This window comes from Ascaphus truei, chromosome 22 (assembly GCF_040206685.1).
Source record: "Ascaphus truei isolate aAscTru1 chromosome 22, aAscTru1.hap1, whole genome shotgun sequence".
Lineage (NCBI taxonomy): Eukaryota > Metazoa > Chordata > Amphibia > Anura > Ascaphidae > Ascaphus > Ascaphus truei.
Window position 1 is genome coordinate 10,299,147 of NC_134504.1, and position 19,515 is coordinate 10,318,661.

At 42.1% G+C, this 19,515-nt stretch overlaps 1 protein-coding gene across 5 annotated transcripts; it reads left to right on the plus strand.

The window, feature by feature from the left end:
- The first annotated feature begins 1,795 nt into the window (after window positions 1–1,795).
- Window positions 1,796–19,141, plus strand: ZNF207 (zinc finger protein 207). Of its 5 annotated transcripts, XR_012789830.1 has the most exons (13): window positions 1,796–2,017; window positions 4,017–4,143; window positions 4,227–4,365; window positions 4,892–5,062; window positions 6,259–6,334; window positions 6,546–6,634; window positions 7,006–7,163; window positions 8,617–8,709; window positions 9,301–9,543; window positions 10,023–10,194; window positions 10,692–10,873; window positions 12,581–12,635; window positions 17,426–19,141. XR_012789830.1 is itself a non-coding variant. In XM_075579932.1 (12 exons), exons 1-11 carry the CDS (start codon window positions 1,977–1,979, stop codon window positions 10,850–10,852), a joined length of 1,470 nt encoding a protein of 489 aa, XP_075436047.1. In that variant the 5' UTR covers window positions 1,796–1,976; the 3' UTR covers window positions 10,853–10,873; window positions 12,581–13,358. The 5 variants fall into 5 exon arrangements, 4 of the variants coding, with proteins under 4 accessions (XP_075436047.1, XP_075436046.1, XP_075436045.1 ...); XM_075579932.1 differs by lacking the exon at window positions 17,426–19,141 and having other exon boundaries at window positions 12,581–13,358; XM_075579931.1 differs by lacking the exons at window positions 12,581–12,635; window positions 17,426–19,141 and adding an exon at window positions 11,099–11,416.
- Window positions 19,142–19,515: the final 374 nt, after the last annotated feature.

Genomic DNA, 19,515 nt, shown 5'->3' on the forward strand with positions numbered 1-19,515 from the left:
CCCTCTCTATCCACCTTTAAGACCCACGTTAAGACACACTTGCTTAAAGAAGCATATGAATAGCACTGTGGATATTCTGAACACATGATACATAAAGCTTGGCCCCCTGCAGATGCACTTACCAGAACTCCCTCCTACTGTCTATGTACGTTCTCCCTACCTACCAATTAGACTGTAAGCTCCTCGGGGCAGGGACTCCTCTTCCTTAATGTTACTTTTATGTCTAAAGCACTTATTTCCATGATCTGTTATTTATATTATCTGTTATTTATTTGATTACCACATGTATTACTACTGTGAAGCGCTATGTACATTAATGGCGCTATATAAATAAAGACATACAATACAATACTGTGTTACAGACAATACTTGCTAGCTTGTTTGGCTACCCCTGCTGCTACTTAATATACTGGATCAGGAGCAGTGTATGCTGAAGGAGCCTCGCGAAGCAAGTCCCCATCTTCCAGAGTGGTAACGTACCCTAAACACGCCCTGCTTATATGATTAGTCTTTCTTGTACGTGCAATCATTTACACTTTATTATTGTCACAATATAATTACTTTTTTACATGTACTGCGTGTGAAGATTGGGCCATCCATTCTGACAAGCTGCAGACTCTCCTTGATTGTTAAAGGTTTTTGTATTTTATTTTTATTATATATATATATACAGTGGTCGACAAATCACCAAAAAATCTACTCGCCGAACAAAAAAATCTACTCGCCACCTAGTACCAAACGTGTGCTGCTTGGGCCAATAGGAGCTCGCCATGATGTTAAATCCACTCGCCCGGGGCGTGCAAATGTATAGGTTTGTCGAACACTGTATATATATATATATATTATTGCTTTGACACTTTTAGGAATACAAGTTTGTGTTCTCTTAAAACCGTATTAGTGCACTTTTTATTATATCAATCTATCAGGTTGTTATATACACTCAATATTAGTTTTAACATCACAATTTTACACATTTGGTGCGCAGTTTATTGTTTTATCTGTAATTTTCCCCTTGGGGTATGTTTGCAGCCCAGGAATGGGGTGATGGGGTTGTAGGTTAGTACGTTTCGGCGGGTTACCGGCAGGTGACAGCCGCGAGATCCCAGATCCTGATTTATTAGAGTGTAAGCTCCCCGGGGCAGGGAATCCCTTTCCGAGTGTCTGACTTTGTTGCGCTGATTGTATTATTATAACTCCCTGTACCGTATCGCCTCTTTGTAAGGCTGCGCTTATAGTGCCGGCGACGTCAGGCTGCGCTTATAGTGCCGGCGACGTCAGGCTGCGCTTATAGTGCCGGCGACGTCAGGCTGCGCTTATAGTGCCGGCGACGTCAGGCTGCGGTCGCTGGAAAAACCAAATTGAGACGACTTCCAGCGATCGCGCCCCAAGCCGTCGCTCCGTCACGTTGCGCTTACTATAAGTCACATGGCGTTCTGTCTGAGCTGGCCCTAAAGCGCTGAGTACACTGTGGGCGCTATATACATTAAAAGTCACCATTGCCCCGCTTCATCCAAACAATAACTATGTGGCTGCTGTCCCTTTAAGGAAAATGACGGTGGGCGGGGCCTAATTATGCCTCCTCCCTCCCTGCGCGCGCTCCATGTGGGCGACGCCTAGGTATTCCTCCTCCCCCCCCCCCTCAGCGCTAGCTCACTGTGTGGGCGGCGCCTAGGTATTCCTCCTTCCCCCCGCCCCCTCAGCGCGTGCTCCCTTTGTGGGCGGCGCCTGGCTCTTTCCACCCTGCGCGCGCTCCTAACGGTGGGAGTGGCCCTTCCGATCCCCCCTCCCCCCGCCTAGCACGCGGCGCGGTGTATGCTGGTCCGCCGAACGCTAACTTCGTCCCGGCGCCATCTTGTCCTCCCCTTTTATTCTCTCGTATTAACGGAACCTGCCGCCGTTCTCCCGGCTTTCCCCCTCCCGCTTGTGGTGGAACCAGTGGGCTAAAGACCGTCTCTTCCCCTCCCCCCCGAGACACAATGGGAAGGAAGAAGAAGAAGCAGCTGAAGCCCTGGTGCTGGTATCCTTCGTGCGAAGGGTTTGGCGGGAGGGGGGGTTACTAGGCCGCGTGTGACTGTCTTGTTACCTCACTGTGTGGGAGCCACCCTACGGGCCGCAGCGATTCCTCTCATACATGCTCTATACACAGGATAGATGTACATGTATGTACATAGAGTACTTTGTGTGGGGTCTATATTTCAGTTTGTAAATATATATGTATATGTATATGCTGTATATTTATATATTGCAGTGTAATATTAGTTTATATATATGTAATATTTATTTATTAGATTCAGATTTATATAGTGTAATGTCATATATATATATATATATATATATATATATATATATATATATATATATATATACACACACACACATATGCTCTGTATAGTGTCACATTACACACTAATATATATATATATATATATATATATATATATATATATATATATATAATATGTGTTACAAAAAAAGGACACTTGTTTAAACATAGATAGTTGCTACAGCAGCAGCAAACAAAATTCAAATAAGATATTGAAGGAAAACTGTCAAAAATCAGATTGCTTCTCCCCTTGAAAAAGTTCCCTGAGACTAAAATGACAATCTGATGTGTGACCAATACATTTAGTCTTTTGTATAAAACCCGGGAGTTCCGTCCATCTTCGATATTTTGATATATATACACACACACTGTGGATATATAATATATTTTACAACATACCTAGTTTATCAGTATAACACTAATCGTGCAGAGTTTGGTTTTATGCAGAGAGTGATCAATCAATTCTCTAGGAGGTGTAACCGGTGTTACAGGAAATAAATATGGGATCTGTTCACATTCACAGCCTGTCACCCAGATGGCTGCATTTGAGCAGTTTTGCTGGGTGTTGTGCCTTAATCATGGTGGTGTGTTACATTTGCAAGGGGTGGAATGTTTGGTAACAGGAATATATAGAGATTAATTCAGGGTCTTACTTTGGTATAAATGGACTAGGCATGTGATCTTTGTATGAGTCTAAAACCTATTACAGAAAAGTGTGTGATGTGCATAAAAGGCTGGAAATCGGTACCCGTTAACGGGTATAATGTGACATAGCAGCAAAAGATGAACATTACGAACTTGTGAGCAGAAGATGATTTGTAATCGTTCATCTGAAAAGATGCACTGACATTAACAGATCTTTTTTAAATGTATTCAGGCATTCAAAACAGGACTAGGCATTTTTAATTGGCAGAATAAATAATTTTCTATGTTATTAATTGTTTAATCACTCGGCTAAAGGCAGTGCAATGCATAGAAGATCAAATGGGCTGTAGCACAGTATTTGCATTTATGTTTAGTTTCTTGTTGGAATTTGTGCGCCATCATTACGCATATATTTTCTTTTGTCCAATTTAAATTGTCACGCCTGACCAGTTGCTTGTGATGGCATGAAAGCTGATACCATCTGCTTTTAGTGTTTTAGACCATTGGGGATTAACAACTCGTTTAGTGGGGAATTATCCAACCAATCGTTGATACAAAGTGAATTCTCAAATGTAATTACGTCTATCTCTTTCTCGTGGGGTTCAGCAAAGAAAAGTGGGGGATAAGTACAATAGTCATCTTGGTAGAGACGATACTGGGGGTGGTGGGTGGTCTCAACTCCGACTTCACCGGGAACCACAATTCCCGGTCCTCACCGGTCCCAAGGCACATGTCAACCCAGGCCCACTGCTGCTAATCAGAACAGTGTCGGGCCATTACCTGTTTTTCTAGCTGAATGTTTTCCCATAGGGTGTAAATGGATTCACGTCTTTCAGTTGTGTCCTCCGATAGTACTAAAGTCTGCGCCACTGGCAAAATTATGCTTACCAACTCCTTTTTACACATTTATTTTAACTATTTTACCAGTGAAAATACAGTACCTCGCATTTTCAAGTATGTCCTTTATAAACTGTCCTGCTATTTAAAAGGGATATGGTCAGATTATCAAAAAAGTTTGCAGTTCGGTTTCCTTAATACTCTTGAACAGGTATTGCAACAGAGACTTTGACGATGAGAAAATCCTTATCCAGCATCAAAAAGCAAAACATTTTAAATGCCATATATGTCACAAAAAGCTTTACACAGGACCTGGTTTAGCTATCCATTGTATGCAGGTAAGTGTCCAAGGCAATGCTTTTGTATGACAATGCATAATGTCCTGGAACGTTTCATTCAGACTCATGGGTATTTCCTGCAGGTGCACAAAGAAACGATAGACGCTGTACCGAATGCCATCCCAGGAAGGACCGATATTGAACTGGAAATTTATGGCATGGAAGGTATTCCTGAAAAAGACATGGATGAAAGGAGGCGATTACTTGAACAAAAAACGCAAGGTACGAACTTCCACCAGTTAGTCTGTAGAACTACTCTGTTTTAATATGTCCTAGTGCAAACCCACTTTAAACTAGTAAACACATAAGGTGACAAAATAATTTAAATGTTGGGCAGATTATATTTCCATGCAGATGGTTTCATTTGGATATATACTAAGTTTACATTCTGCATCTACATCTAGCATCCGAGGCCAAAAGATGCATTGCTTAGTAAAGTCTTTTTAAGCCTAAAAGGAGTTATTTATTAAGGTCCAATAGTAGCAATTGGATTCTACTACACAAACCTCCCATTCAAGTCAGATGAATAATACTCGATGTTCATCGGGCAAGTTATCAATCTTAAAATAATAAATGCGTTCTAATCTAGGACTGATCGAGCATGCAGCACTGGAAAATAGTTGTCCTTCAACAAAAAATGAACAATGTAATGGTTGATTGTGCCTAGAAAATATGACTTGACATTGAAATTCTTTCTCCATGGGAAGGTTGCAGATAGCGTAACAAATTGTACACATTGTTTTTGCAGCAGAGAGCCTGAAAAAGAAAAACCCAGATGACTCTGATGAATTTGACGATGACGATTCAGTAGCATCCACTTCATTTCAACCACAAATGCAGCCGCAGCAGGGCTACATGCCTGCAATGGGACAGCCAGGCCTACACCATGGCATGCCAGGGGCACCAGGAATGCCTCCAGGTACTGTAATACCTGCACTCTTACAGAATTTCAGCTGTGTACATAATCCCCCGAAGAGTGCTCATTTCACTAAAAAGAAACCGCCTAGATATATCAAATACTTTGGTTGAATCTGACGTTTAAGGACATACAGATCCAGCCAGATTTACCGTTCTTTGTCCTGCAGACCAACATGCTAATATCCGTGGCACACAGAACAGTGCATTTTTTGCGCCCTTTGAGGATTAACGCTACGAGGGTCCCTGCTTCTGAAAGAGGCCCAGCACCGTTAATCTTGTTGGGCCACCAAGAAACCAATACTAACATTTATGGATGAGCTGCGCAACCGCCCCCAGCAGCTCCAAAAGGTAAGAAGCTGTTTCAAGTCTGTCCCAAGTCCCCGGAGGTCGTAGATTCCAGAATATGGGTCTCTACATCATGAGGGTGGCTACTATAGGACCATATTCGGTCATCTATGTCATGATGGGCTGGCCAGTGTTGGATGTTTTGGCCAGCCATCTTGATGACATAGATGAGACTGGTTCTCTAGTATTCCCCCTCATGATGTAGAGACCCATATTCTGACATCTGTCGGGGTTGGGACAGATCGAAGACTGCTTCTTACCTTCAGAGCTGCTGGGGCCTGCTGCGCAGCTCATCTAAAAGGTCAGCATCCGTTTCTTGATGGCCCAACAGGATTAATGCTGCACGGTCCTATTTGGAAGCAGGGACCCTGTAGAGAGAATCCTCCCAAGCCAGTTAATGTTCTCGTGGCTGTGATCACCACACCGAACACAGCAAGTCTAGCTACATCTGTAAGTTCCCATGACGTATATACTCGATGTACTTTCAGATGTTTGTGAGAAGACTTGTAGGCTTTATCTCTTTGGTGATCAACTGTAAATTATTCTCTGAGATTATACTGCTTTTTTCTAAACTTCACAGGCATCCAAGTGTGTGGTCTATTGTGAGGAGCAGAAACCTCAGGCAATTGTGGCAATTAACTGCCGTCTACAGTGCTAAAACCAAATTATGTTTTCTTTATGCATAAAATGCAGTAGTTAATGGGATGTCTGTTTGCGTTTGCGGGTTGATCTTCCTATAAACATTCCATTAGTCATGAGGTAGTGTAGCTCTTCAGTAGTGTAGTGTATGTCAGATCTTCCTGGCCAGCAATATACATTATACTTGAACTGTTTTTTTTCCCCTTTTTTAAGGTATACCTCCATTGATGCAAGCTGTTCCACCGTTGATGCCTGGAATACCTCCTGGTATGCCAGGAATGCATCATGGGTTAGTACAAAATGCTCTATCTTTAAATAAAATATGTAATCTGTAAAACACTTGTAAATACCATAATACCAGATTATTGTATAGTACTGATAGTGTAAATGTTCTAAAGTGTTAGGTTAGTGTACATTCTACTCTGTTGCTACTTAAGATGTGAGCTCAAATTAATATTTTACCTTTTCATACAACTTTTTCTTTTCTTTAAATTCCCAAGTCTGTTTTCGAACAGAATGATGTCCATAGGTGGGATGCTGCATCATCACGGCCCAGGAATACCCCATATGATGTCCGGTTTACCACCAGGTAGGTAATGTTTTCTTGGATGCTAATTGGTCATCGCTCCAGTGTTCAGGTAAACAGTGTCCTTGGTAGGGAGCAGTGACGATGCCGAGTGTTGCTGCACATTTTCATCTGTCCAACGGCTATTAGCCAATTGTCACCAGAGGGGGAAATATCATATTTTTTATTTATGGAAAACGTAATTCAATAAAAAAACACGGGTAAGAGACGGAGTAATGGGGTACCAGTGCAGCCACATACAATACTTGTTTAATAGACTAGCTGAAATATAAAGCACAATGAAACAAACTGCTACGTCCAAAGTAAAACATTTCTTGTGTTCAGCTGGAATGGGTTGGACACGTGAATGACCTCTCTCCATATAAATGTTATAGGCATCCCACCACCTGTCGGCCCCCGTCCTGGCATCCATCCTATGACCCAAGCGCAGGCTATTACTTCGTCTGGAGTTGTTGGCAGGCTTGCCATTCCTAGTACATCTGCACCTACCATGCAGTCTGCCCCCAAACCACTTTTCCCTAGTGCAGGACAGGTAAGGACACCTTGTTTATTTTCCTTTTAATGTATTACATTTTCAGGTTTTCTCTGCTGAATGAGGCTGGGATTGAGCAAAAAGCCCATGTGGTGTATCGTGCCCTGTTCTTGCCATGAACTTGAGTGGCAATGGCCGCCAGTGCAGGCCATCCCAGCCATAATGTTCTTTGTGGGTTGTTTGCATGGTCATGTGGTTTCCGAGTAGTGTTGACCTATACCTAGTAGCCCAGCATTCCTAATGTTGGTTAAGATGTAACTAGTTGTTTGCAGTCAGTGATTTGTGACTGGGAACAGTCGCCTCCTTCCGATGTGTTGCTTCCCTTTATATAATGTGTGTGAATACTTGTAGCGTGTTACAACTTCATGCCTTATCCACTGAAAGCAGTGGTAACTTTAACAACAAAGTACTGTAGTTTTGTTTTTGTTTTTCAAGTTAAGCTAGAGGTTGAAATATGGGCTAAAAATAATTGGGGGGGGGGGGCATGGGAAATCTTATTTTTTATTACAGGATCTTTAACAGTGTTAATTTCCGTTCCTGAGATACTTGCCTCCGTAGGGGGTGCCAGTATTAATGCAGACTGGGAACGGTGTATCTAACAAAATGGCGGCTTTTAAATAGCCCGCGTGTCCGGGACATTTAAACTCCGCAGAGATACCGGCACCGCTACGGAGGTAAGGATCTCTTGAAGCAGGGGGTCCTGGGAGCTGCAATTAACAGTTCAGCTCTGGAGACGCCCTGCTTCAATCCTGTAATTTAAAAAACAAACAAATGAAACCACCTGTATTGCTGCTTTAAGATGGGCCCATTTTAATGAATTATACCAGTGGTCTCCAAACTTTTCAGTACGAGGGATACATCGTATATTCTACACATTTTTGCCGGCCGAAGAAAAAAAATCTTTATAATTTGTATATATTTTATAAATGAATACGTTTTTTTGTTTGGATCTTTTGGGGGTAATCGGCATGATTCAGAACTAAAGAGAAATGTGACAATTACAAAGGATGCTGGGCTTACACTGATTGATTGATTGATTTATATATATATATATATATATATATAAATCAATCAATTAATTTCAAGTTGCTGCGGGATGGGTAAAATCTTGTGGGGGGCCTGATGTGGCCCCCGGGCTGTTTGGAGACCCCTGGATTATACAATGCCTTACATCTTTGCACCATTTACTAAATCTGTGCCTTACTGCATACAGCTTTCCCAAATATGGTCCGTAAGAGCTTGCTCCTTTATTGGTGGTTTAGTTGGAATGCCAAAATAGATCGGGTGTCATGCTGCTTTGGGGCTGGGTTTTCCAGGTAATTGCACCTACTGTCAAGTAGGATTTGTTCTGTAATTTGGCTTTATCTCAAAAACCTGTCCCTTAGCGCAGGTCCAAATATTCTTCCTCACCAGTTTGTTAGACTTTTCACTGCTTCCTCTCTTTGTGCTGCAGATGGGATCCCCCGTCACAAGCTCAAGTACCGCGTCCTCCAATTCAGAAAGTCTGCCTGCGCCTTCTAAAGCGCTGTTTCCTAGCACGGCACAAGTATGCAGGAAATTGCAGTTTTATTTGCTTCACAAATTAACCCTTTGGAGGCGCGATCTAAAACATTAGACAGCCAACAAAAGTAAAACAAAGCAACTGCATTTTCACTTGGCCTAATCTGGGAAAAGGACATTTTCAGTTATGCTTCTGAAGGGTTAATGCATGCAATCGGTGATGCATTTGAGTGGGCAGATATGCATGGGAAAACATGTTTACTGTTAATATTCCTAATATTGGCTACGTTAATGTGCGCTAAAGTCTCTGGAAATGACTTGCTGTGCAGTCGTGTCTCATTTTGAATAAGAGCATAATATACACTTGTATGCTCTCTTAGACCATATTGCTAGTGCTGGTTGGGGAGAGAGTGCGTTTGAATGTTTATCTTCTATTTATCTGTTTCCCTGCATCTAGTTTAAGTGCAATTTCATTTTTTTGCAAATTTACAACTGCCTTTACTCTGTTTGCTTGTGGTGGTCCTGGCTTCTGCTGCATAATTTGCACATTGATGTAGTAGTGTTTTGACTTGCTGTGGTTCTGAAAACACCTTTTCCTTATGATTGAATTGTATTTAACATATGGTTTGTTTGTCAGGCTCAAGCCACTGTGGCAGGACCGGTTGGCACGGATTTCAAGCCTTTGAACAATGCACCTGTCACAACTACAGAGCCCCCTAAAGCAACATTCCCCGCTTATACCCAGTCAAACATGTCGACCACTAGCACAACAAACAGCACTGCTGCGAAACCAGCTACTTCCGTAACAAGTAAGCCTGCTACCCTGACAACAACTAGTGCAACTAGTAAGTTGATCCATCCAGATGAGGATATATCATTGGTAAGTACATCGGTCTTCAGTATGCTTGTTTTTCTGAATGTAAGAAAGTGAATTCTGCATTAAGAACTAATACTCCAGTTTGAAGTGTTTTATACTGTAGTGATTTATGTAAAACCGGTTTGCTCAGTGTGTGTGTGTGTGTGTGTGTGTGTGTGTGTGTGGGTGGGGGGGGGGGGGGGGGTCCGGTCTGAGCTGTGTTGGTGGTTAAAGTAAGGTCTTGTCTGCCTTTTATATAATTGTTCAAGTGTTCTAACATAATGTTGGTTTGTGTGAAGCGCTTCAATATTGTGAATTTGGGGTGTTTGGTGCAGGTGTTGGCCATTGTAACACAACGCTGTGACACCGAAGTAATGTTACACATTGAAAAATGTTAACACTTGGAAGCTAATGAGCTTGTAACCTCCTCGGGTGTCTAAACCTAATGTGTGCACTGTTCCCTTTTTTTCCCCCCTTTTTCTTCTGTCCATATTTTTTTTTAGGAAGAGAAACGAGCGACACACCACAAGTACCAACGCAATGTTCCTAGGCCTGGCCAGGCTCCCATGAGCAATCTGAATAATCAATCTGTTGGGCCACTAGGGGCATTGATGGGGCAGCAGCCTGGAATCCCTCCCCAACAGCAAGGAATGAGGCATCCAATGCCGCCTCATGGTTAGTGTTTAACCCTTGTAATACTGTTCTGATGTAGCACTGCGCAGTAGTGTCACTATGGCTCATGTTCTGTAAAATTACTTAATATTTACTACTTATTGGAGCATCATCTTGATGGTTATTTATTTTTCATGTGAAAATGAGGCCAATTTCCCAACTCTTAAAGATTTTGCCTAAATATCCCCCTCTGTCCCAACATGGTTTTCCATTTTTCAAAATGGAGACTTGCCTTGTGTTCCATGGCGCTCCACAGCCAACTGTGACCTTTTAGAGGGCAATATGGCTTCTTGGTATTTCACGGCATTGGTGGCCATTCCTGGCACATCTGACTATTCTTGGCCGTTTTACTGCCAGTTGCGCTGCGTATTGGGTTGCTTCAGATGGTCGCCAATTTCAATATATAGACCTAAAAATAGGAAGGTGCGCATCTTCAAATGGTTGGGGGCTGTCTCGCTCTTCCATAATGTCTGTCATAACAGCATCTCCTCTTGTTTCAGGTCAGTATGGCGGCCCACACCAAGGTATACCTGGATATCATCCTGGTGCTATGCCTCCCTATGGGCAAGGACCCCCCATGGTCCCTCAATACCAAGGCGGGCCCCCTCGGCCTCTGATGGGAATAAGACCCCCTGTTATGTCTCAAGGTGGCCGCTACTGACGTTGCTGCGCTATTTAATAGGTTTGGAGATTAAACCTTTTCTCATCTTGTGCTTTTTATTTAGCCAAGCTCCCGTCAATTAGAGCTCCATTGTGACTAAAACCATATCTTCCCGCATACCAGGAACTGTTGGACATTCATTTTACTTGGGGGAGGGGTATTTTTATTTGGGGAGGGGTAACACAGAACAGGAAATGTTCCTGATGCGATTTATACTGTATGGCTTCTTTTTCATGTTTCATCTAGGTTTTTAGAAGTGGCGTATAGTAAATATGGTTCGTTTAATTATGAAGGCGCCAAATACCACCCTAAAGGCAAGTTCTGTAACATTACTTTGCTCTTTGTTAAGTGAAGCCTTCACAGCACCTCCGGGTGCTGTTGGACTTTTGTCCCCAACAGTCGTTGGTGAGGGCGTTATCTGTTCCAACTTAATTGTGATTGAAACAATATTTTATGTGTTTAGACTTCTTATTGCAGGGTTTCATTTACTGACCCACTGAAGTCAAATGACCTAATCTGTACTGTTAAAAACCCCCACATTGTAATAAAACAAGAGAAACCTTTTATATGCCTTTTTTACTCATTACCAGCTGTGGACCATCTTTCCAAGGTTTGTACAGATGCATGCCACAGTTCCCTTGGTTTAACACACTACATCACTATCGATGCTGTGTATGTTTTTGATTATTGTTTGAATACTCTGTTGCATGTTGTCAAATGTGTTTACTTTTTTCTGTTGCATAGTAGGCAGACCTGTACAGATATTAACCTGCGTTTCAATACAAGTTGTTTTTTTTAAGGGTCAATGTCGCACCTTCCAACACGCACTTGAAAACACGGCTTCTGTTCTCTGGTTACTCCTGCAGCTAGAAATGTAACCATTGGTCTTCAGTTTTAGGTCAGATAGACCACTTTTTGTAGTTTGTTGGTGTAGGACAGGGGTGGCCAACTCCTACCGGCCTCAAGGGCCACCAACAGGTCAGGTTTTCAGGATATCCCAGCTTCAGCACAGGTGGCTCAGTGGAAGACTGAGCCAGCCACCTGTGCTGAAGCCGGGATATCCTGAAGACCTGTTGGTGGCCCTTGAGGACTTGGGTTGGCCACCCCTGGTCTAGGAAATTACTGGGAGATGCAAAGATGAGCCCATTAATGTCGATGCGGTGTTTGGTACTAAGCTGTTTTTGGCCTCAACAGAAGGGCTTGCACCTACAGAAACCGTTAAACCTGTTAATATTTGTACAGGTCTAACTACATTGTGGTTTAAAAGGGGACTTAAGTGTCACCACTAAGTTTTTCTTGATGTTCAGCTTAAGTGTTTAAGGCAGAAGTTTGTCGCCAGGGATATAGTATTTTTGTGTCTTGGCTCCATTGTTCAGGCACCAGTCAATATGCACAAAGCAGGCATTATAGAAGCGTATTACCCCTACGGTTTACACCAGGGGCGGCCAACTCCATCCTCAAGGGCCACCAACAGGTCAGGTTTCCAGGATATTGCAGCTTCAGCACAGGTGGCTCAGTCTTTGAGCCACCTGTGCTGAAGCAGGGATATCCTTAAAACCTGACCTGTTGGTGGCCCTTGAGCACTGGAGTTGGACCAAGTATATGGTGCTGTATATTGATTGGCTTGACCATTGGGACTGTTTAATACAATTTAAGTAATTGCATGTGTTTCAGATGAGACTGCCTGGGACATGTTTTCTAAAATTAAAATGTTTCTTCTCCCTATAGCACTGCCATAGGACAGGCTGAGGCTGAGTCTCAGTGTTGCCCTGTTCAGTCTGAGGCAAGTGGGATTTATTTTATTAATTTCCAGGGGCTTTCACAGCTTTAGCTGTTGGATATATATGTCCCCAAACTTGCAGCAAGTTTGGTGAAAGCCCCTATCGTTTTATTTAATTTAGGAACACTTAGGACTTAGTGGAATAGCTGTGTAGTGTTGTCTTTCTTTTGTGTGCAAGTGACTTGCACGTTTAGTCCCTCTCTTGCTGCACAAACTCGTATTCTTCAATACCATAACAGTAAAAATAAACTCTGCAAGTCCCAAATGAGACATTATTTCGGTTTATTTATATATCCAGTGGCGATTGCAGAAGATTTTTCTTATATTTTTACCATTATAGTATTTGGCAACCCATGGGTAATAGCAATTCTTAGTGCGTGAGTCTTCAACCTTAATGCATCAGGTTCATATGCCGATATAAAAGCAAGTTGCTTATCCCTGCTTTCCACTCCCCTGTTTCTTTAAGACTGCAGTAAACTTTCTAGCGTGTCCTTTAAACATTTTGCTATTCCTTTATATTGCATGCTCCCAACAAAAGCAGTATGTTGTTGTATTTGTGTACTAAACACCACACCGTGGGTCACAAACTATTGAAATATTTGTGTGTCCCCCCCCTTTTTTTTTATTTTTAATGAATGTTCAAGCATGGTTATGCTTCAAAGTATCCACAGACTTGTGTGTGGAAAATGTTTGCTGCTCAATAAAGTCATACCATCGCTACTAAAAGGATCAATTTCTGATTTATCTGTTGCTTTAAGTATTTCTGTGGAAACCAACCCGTGAAAAGATGCGCATGAAGGGCTCTACTCAACAAAAATCCACCATCTGCTACCCAACGTCTTACTTTCTACATATCTGATCTCTCCCAAGCTGTTTTTGTATTAAATATATAGTCTATGTTGGTTTGTCACTAGCTGACGTATACCTCCCGTGGGAGGGTTTTACTGGCCAAATGAGTCGGAAATAAAACAGGGCGCAAAAATGTCTACAGCAATCTTCAATATAAATGAGCCCTTTTTAATGTTGCAGTCAGACTTAAATAAATATATAGGATTTGCTATAATGTAACGGCACTCCATGTTCGCTCCAGTTTGTAATAGCTGATTCACAATGGAAGAAAGTGTCCTAACGTCAAAAAAAAAAAACGATCCAAGGTTTAGTAAGGCACTTGTTAACTAATGTGAAGTGTTGCTGTGACACCCACATTTGCAGGGAGTAGGGTCGTTGTTAAAATAGTCACCATTGCAGTTTAATCAAGACTCACGTGTTGGTGAGTGCAATTAACTGTTGCTGCTCTGCTTTTTAAAGCAGCAATACAAGTTTTGTTGGTTGGTTTGTCTTTTTTTTTTTTTATTACAGGATTGAAGAAAGGGGGTCTCTGGAGCTTGAACCTCATTAATTTCGGCTCCAGGGAGCCCCTGCTTCTAGTGATACCTCCTTAGGGCGTGCCAGTATCTATGCAGCCTGGGAACAGTGTCTCTAACCGTGGTGGTGTTTAAAAATGCCCTGTCACACGGGCCAATATGTAGCCGTGACATCATCCGGTGTAGCCTCCTGTGGGTCTGCGTGACTGGGACATTTAAACTCCAGATACTTACCATCATTACGGTGCCGGTATCTGTGGAAGCGTGGTCCCTGGAGCTAAAATTAACATGGTTCGGCTCCGGAGACCCCCTTCAATCCTGTAGTAAAAAAAGAAACCAGTGCTGCTTTGAAGGGGTTAATCTGAGAGATCAGTTTATTGAAAGGGGTGTCTCTAATGCAGACATTTATTAGGGAATAAGAGTTTTGAAGGTGTTATGAGGGAGTTGAAGATTAGTTTTTTTTCCCCTCCCATTTGGGACCCTCCCCACCTTTCTGTGCAATCTTCCAAAGATGCTGACCCTTTTCTGTCATGTGAATAATAATTAGGTTGTTTAAATGTCATTGACCTTCGTGGCTTTATGCTAAACATTTGCCCGGGTCTCACATTGTAATGCAGAGCGAGACTGAATTTCTGTTGAATAGAACCTTATCCGTCTCAGGGCACCAGTTTTATTTCTTTCCAAAATGTTCCCCATAGCAAAACATAATCGGAAATGGCACAGCAGATAATGTGTAGTATGTTACGTCTTATTGTGTGACTTGACACGATGGATCCAAACAATTTCCTCTTAAATCCGGTCCTATAGTTCGGTTTGGAGGTCATTATGACTTTGGTACAAGGATTGTGAAAGGCAGCCTGCATCAATTGTGGCTGTAATGAGCAGGTGATGTGTTTTTGTTTGAGGTTGTCATGGTTTTCAAGCAGAATTCCATCCAAAAACTGAAACTCCAACTAAAGCAGCAATCCCCTCAATGTGTAGCAATGTTATTGGTTTACAGAATTGGAGACATGGGATTCCCCTATAGCTCACAATTTTTAGTGCTGGTAAAATGCAATTAAAATCAAGGATGTCAGCCAGGGTCATCCAGTATGTAGAGCAGCATCATGGTCTGACATTGCAGCTTCCTATTGGCCTGGGTGGGTGGGGGGGGGACGTCTTGGGTTGCTTCCATATTGATTTCCCAAAAGGGACTGGAAACACTGGCACATAAAGGTAACAAAAATCTCAGGCACTGGGGTGTCCCCAGAAGTATAAAACAGATACAGCTGTTAAGCTATGGGGACCTCCTGGTTTTGATTAAAAATAAAAAATATGTGGGCATTGCTGCAGTAAAGTTCTCTGCAGCTGAGAATGGACATAACGGTAATTTGTAAAACCGGCATCAGTCAAAATGTTTTGGTTTTGTATTGGAGGGGGGGGGGAGAGTGCTCCTTTCTGCTTTGAGCATGCACACACTTCCCTAAGTTTCCCTAGGAATCCCTTGTTGGCCTGTTTTTAATATTTTCTGGGCGGGTAAACTAACAACTTTCAGCATTGTAGGAGGGAAATAATATGCAGGTTAAAGTACTGGCAAAATGTTGCAAAGCGGCTGAAAATTATTGAAGTCTAAAGAGATCTTATGCTTTCAAATGCACATGTGAGGAGTACAGAAGCATCTTCAGACCTTATGGTATCCAGAGATCACGTGTGACGTTGGTCCAATAAGACCCATAAACCTGCAAAATATCTAGTCATCTTATCAAGATGAGCAGTAGTGTAACTACATTTATTGGGGCCCCTGCAAATAAAATGCGCAAAACACATCTAGTTTCCACCGTGGTCACCGTATCAGTGGCCTTATGAGCCCCCACACACCTTGCTCTCACTCCCCTCTATTTCTCTCACTGTCCCACTCCTACCCAATTGTGTGCACCCCCATCCCTGCGCACGCAATCACCTGCACACACCCTCTCCCCTTCCATTCTCTAAGAATCTTACCTGGGTGGATTGATAGGGCTGTTGTGGGTCTGTGTGGGAGCTGCTGCGAAGGCACATGCTGAAGGTTGGGCTGATTTCCAGGCGGAGGAATTGGTAGTGGCAGCCCCGCATCAAGCAGAGGCAATAGCCGGCAAGGAATTTAGGCCCAACCACCAGCGCTGGTCGGCAGGGTCCCCTGCATTGCGGTGTTTAGCGGCAATGTAGTTACACCACTGAGGACCAGTTACAACTGTGACAATACATCATGTGTTTTGCTGCACCATGTAACTAAACCACATCTTATGAATAAATTCTATTCTATAAATGCTTAATACTTTTTCACTGTATTCAACTCTGCCTGCATTTCAGTAACACTTATATACAATGCTTACAACTGATGGCAAAGATTCACATACAGTTTTCATACTTTCTGAATTCTTAGTAGGCTTTCAGAAGTATTGGTTAACCCAGTAACCCAGGGGTGCTTAACTCCAGGTCTCAAGACCTTCCTCCCCTCCACCCCCCCCCCCCCCCCCCAAACAGGGGTTCAGAGGTTGCCTTCGATTGCGCCATCTGTGCTGAAGCTGGGATATTCTGAAAACCTGACCTGTTAGGGGGGGGGGGGGGGGTTGGGTCTTGAGGGCTGGAGTTGAGCCCCCCTGGGTTAACGTATCCACTGTTCAGGAATTACTAAATCAAGGTATTGGTTCTTTGTGTTTCAATGAAGCAAGTCGATTGCCTAAACCAGCGTTCCATGGTGAATTGGTGCCAGCAAAAAATGTGCAGTGTAGCCGGTCAGACATGGGCTTCTAGTAACTATAAGCTTGAGATTTCAAAGCCGGCACTTCCCTTCTCATGAACATTTTCCACGTTGTTGGCTTTTCAGAACAAATGTTTGAAAACTGTTTTGAGTGCGTTATGTCCACATGGGGGATAAAAGTTTAATAACGGATTTCTTTCAACTTTAACACGTGGCAAACTGTTTTTATGTGCACTGGGCTTAATTGTGAACGCCCTAATAAATGAAAGTTGAGGTACCGTTTTATGGAGAGGTTTTAGATAAGGATGCATACGCTAGTGGGCCATTAAATAAATGAAAAATGGCTACTTTAAGGGCGATACCCCTATACATATTTGCCTGCTTCACCGCTTATTCCATAAAAGTTGGCACAACTGCTTTACACACGTCCTTGTGCTAGTCCTTATTTAGGGAGTTGGTGTCTCCCATAATTAATGTCCCTGGTAGAAAATGTATTTCTGACCAAAAAGATGAACAGAAACCATCGCTAATTAAATCAAACCCGAACAAACCTAGAATATGTATATGAAAGACGTAACTTTTTGGTAGCGTATTTAATTATTTGTATAAAGTTGCTGATGACGGAGGGATGACAATGGGTTGGGTAGTTATATAAAGCGCACACATACAATACCTCCCGTTAATGCCATTTATGTTTTTGTTAACTGTAGCAACAGCATTTCAGCTACTTATTGGTAGAGAAGAACATTTCCACAGCACTGCCAGTACAGGTTGGTTGTAATCTGTAAGTACTTGATGTTCCTATAATATTTGATTTCTAACGTGCACTCCCGATCATTTTTGATTTGGCATTAATCTGTTTTTGAAGATGTTTTGGGTGGTACGGGGGGGGGGTGTAGGAAACACGCCAAGATGTCTCCACCGGTGCACCCACATTTTAGCGCACACACTGGTTTATATAGATCCGGGGCGGCCAACTCCAGTCTTCAAGGGCCACCAACAGGTCAAGTTTTAAGAATATCCCTGCTTCAGCACAAGGGTGTCAGTGACTGAGCCACCTGTACTGTAGCAGGGATATTCTTAAAACTTGACCTGTTGGTGGCCCTTGAGGACTGGCATTGGCCACTCCTGATGTAGATATTTGTACTATAAGATTTATGTAAACTAAAGAGAATAATCAATGTAAGTTAAAGGTGGGGAAACATTTGATCAGACATTGCAATGCTTTTCGATCATACTTGTATTTATTTTTGTAGTCCTTTTATTTTTAATATCAACCATGTACAATCCCACTAAAACCCCAAAGCAAGCACATTGGTTCTCCTCTTCCAGGTATTTGGAAAAAGAACACAGTGACAGGTTTATCTGGCAAACAAAGAAATAGAAAGTGATATCCTCCATTCTCTTGCCAAGAATGTAATCATAAACCTAACGAGTGTTTATTTTAAAATGCTTATATTGAGTATTATAATGAATCAACCTATATATGATACAGCATAAAGACGCCAATTTGTCTTTAAATATAATTTACAACATGCATTCTTTGTGTTGGGTGTAATAAAATGTATCGCACCTAGCCAGGAATCCCATCTTCGCCAGGATCAACTAATAAGTGAAGTCTTGTTCAATTCTTTGTTTTATCTGTATTTAGTTGTATGTTTTAAGAGGAATTTAGAACAAAAGGTGGTGGAAGGCACTATCACATGGACAGGGTAACCATATTAAATGGAGCAGTTGAAGTGGAATTACTGTAACCTCTTAAATGTTGGTAAGTACATTATTCAGTTTGTAGAATGCTTGTGGGTGGAATCAGACCTGTAAAATGTGTGATTCTTTGTCGCCTGCCATGCACGCCAGTGAGCCGCCTGATTCGTGTATTTACCAGCAATGACTGCAGGTTGCTTTGGTCTTGCGTGTTAACCACTTCCATCATTTCCAACAGATGTGCACACGTGGTGATCTGTTTTTTTTTTTTTTTTTGTACAATCATTCACTACATGATCTAAACGGCACTGGCTCTTTACCTGCTGGAATGTGTTAGTGTTGAACATAGCTTTCCAACCTCCTCAGGTGACTCATTATCAAGCAGTCGCTGGGTTGTGCTTAACCCTTGAGCTCCAGGACTGCAAGCTCTACCTACCAAGGTAATGTGTAATGGGACTGTGCTTGTTTTTACGGATCATATGTGCAGTAGTGGACCATTTAGGCCTATAACCTCTATTTTAAATAGTAAAGCCTCTGAGTGGCAGGTTGTAGTTGTCTTGTACTGTGCACCAATCCAGTGGTTCACTTTCTCTTTAATATTTTTTTTAACATACAGAACTAACGACTCGGTAACATTTTCCAAACCTGGATTGTTAATCGTCCAAATGCCAAACATCCAAAGCTAAAGATCCAATTTCACACAACATTAAAAAAAATAAAAATTTAAATAAACATTTGAATATTTTTTTATATAAAATGGTGAGTTTTATTTTTTATATAAAATGGTGAGTTTTATTATGTATGTCAACATTCCCCTAAACGTGGCGTGTAGACTGCTGTTATGCAGATCTATGGAAGCTTCCATATCCTTCAGCAAGTTCACATTTGGTAGTTGTGTAGCACATTTTTGCGTTTAACTGCGGGGCTCTTTGATTTTTACATTTCTGTCTCCGGAGGACTGCATGGACAACATATTTATTTAAGAAGCAACACAAAATATTTCAACTATCCAAGATTCCAGAAGGCATGGGTTCTTTGAAATCAAAATATTACCGATCCCAATACTATTAATCATGCTTTCTCTACTCAATGATGA

What these genes read in the sequence shown, in the direction of transcription:
- ZNF207 (XM_075579932.1), top strand. Translation starts at nt 1,977, where the DNA reads ATGGGAAGGAAGAAGAAGAAGCAGCTGAAGCCCTGGTGCTG. An exon ending in TAGCTATCCATTGTATGCAG is followed by an intron (nt 4,144 to 4,226) that starts GTAAGTGTCCAA and finishes TATTTCCTGCAG; the next exon opens with GTGCACAAAGAAACGATAGA. An exon ending in ATGCCAGGAATGCATCATGG is followed by an intron (nt 6,335 to 6,545) that starts GTTAGTACAAAA and finishes TAAATTCCCAAG; the next exon opens with TCTGTTTTCGAACAGAATGA.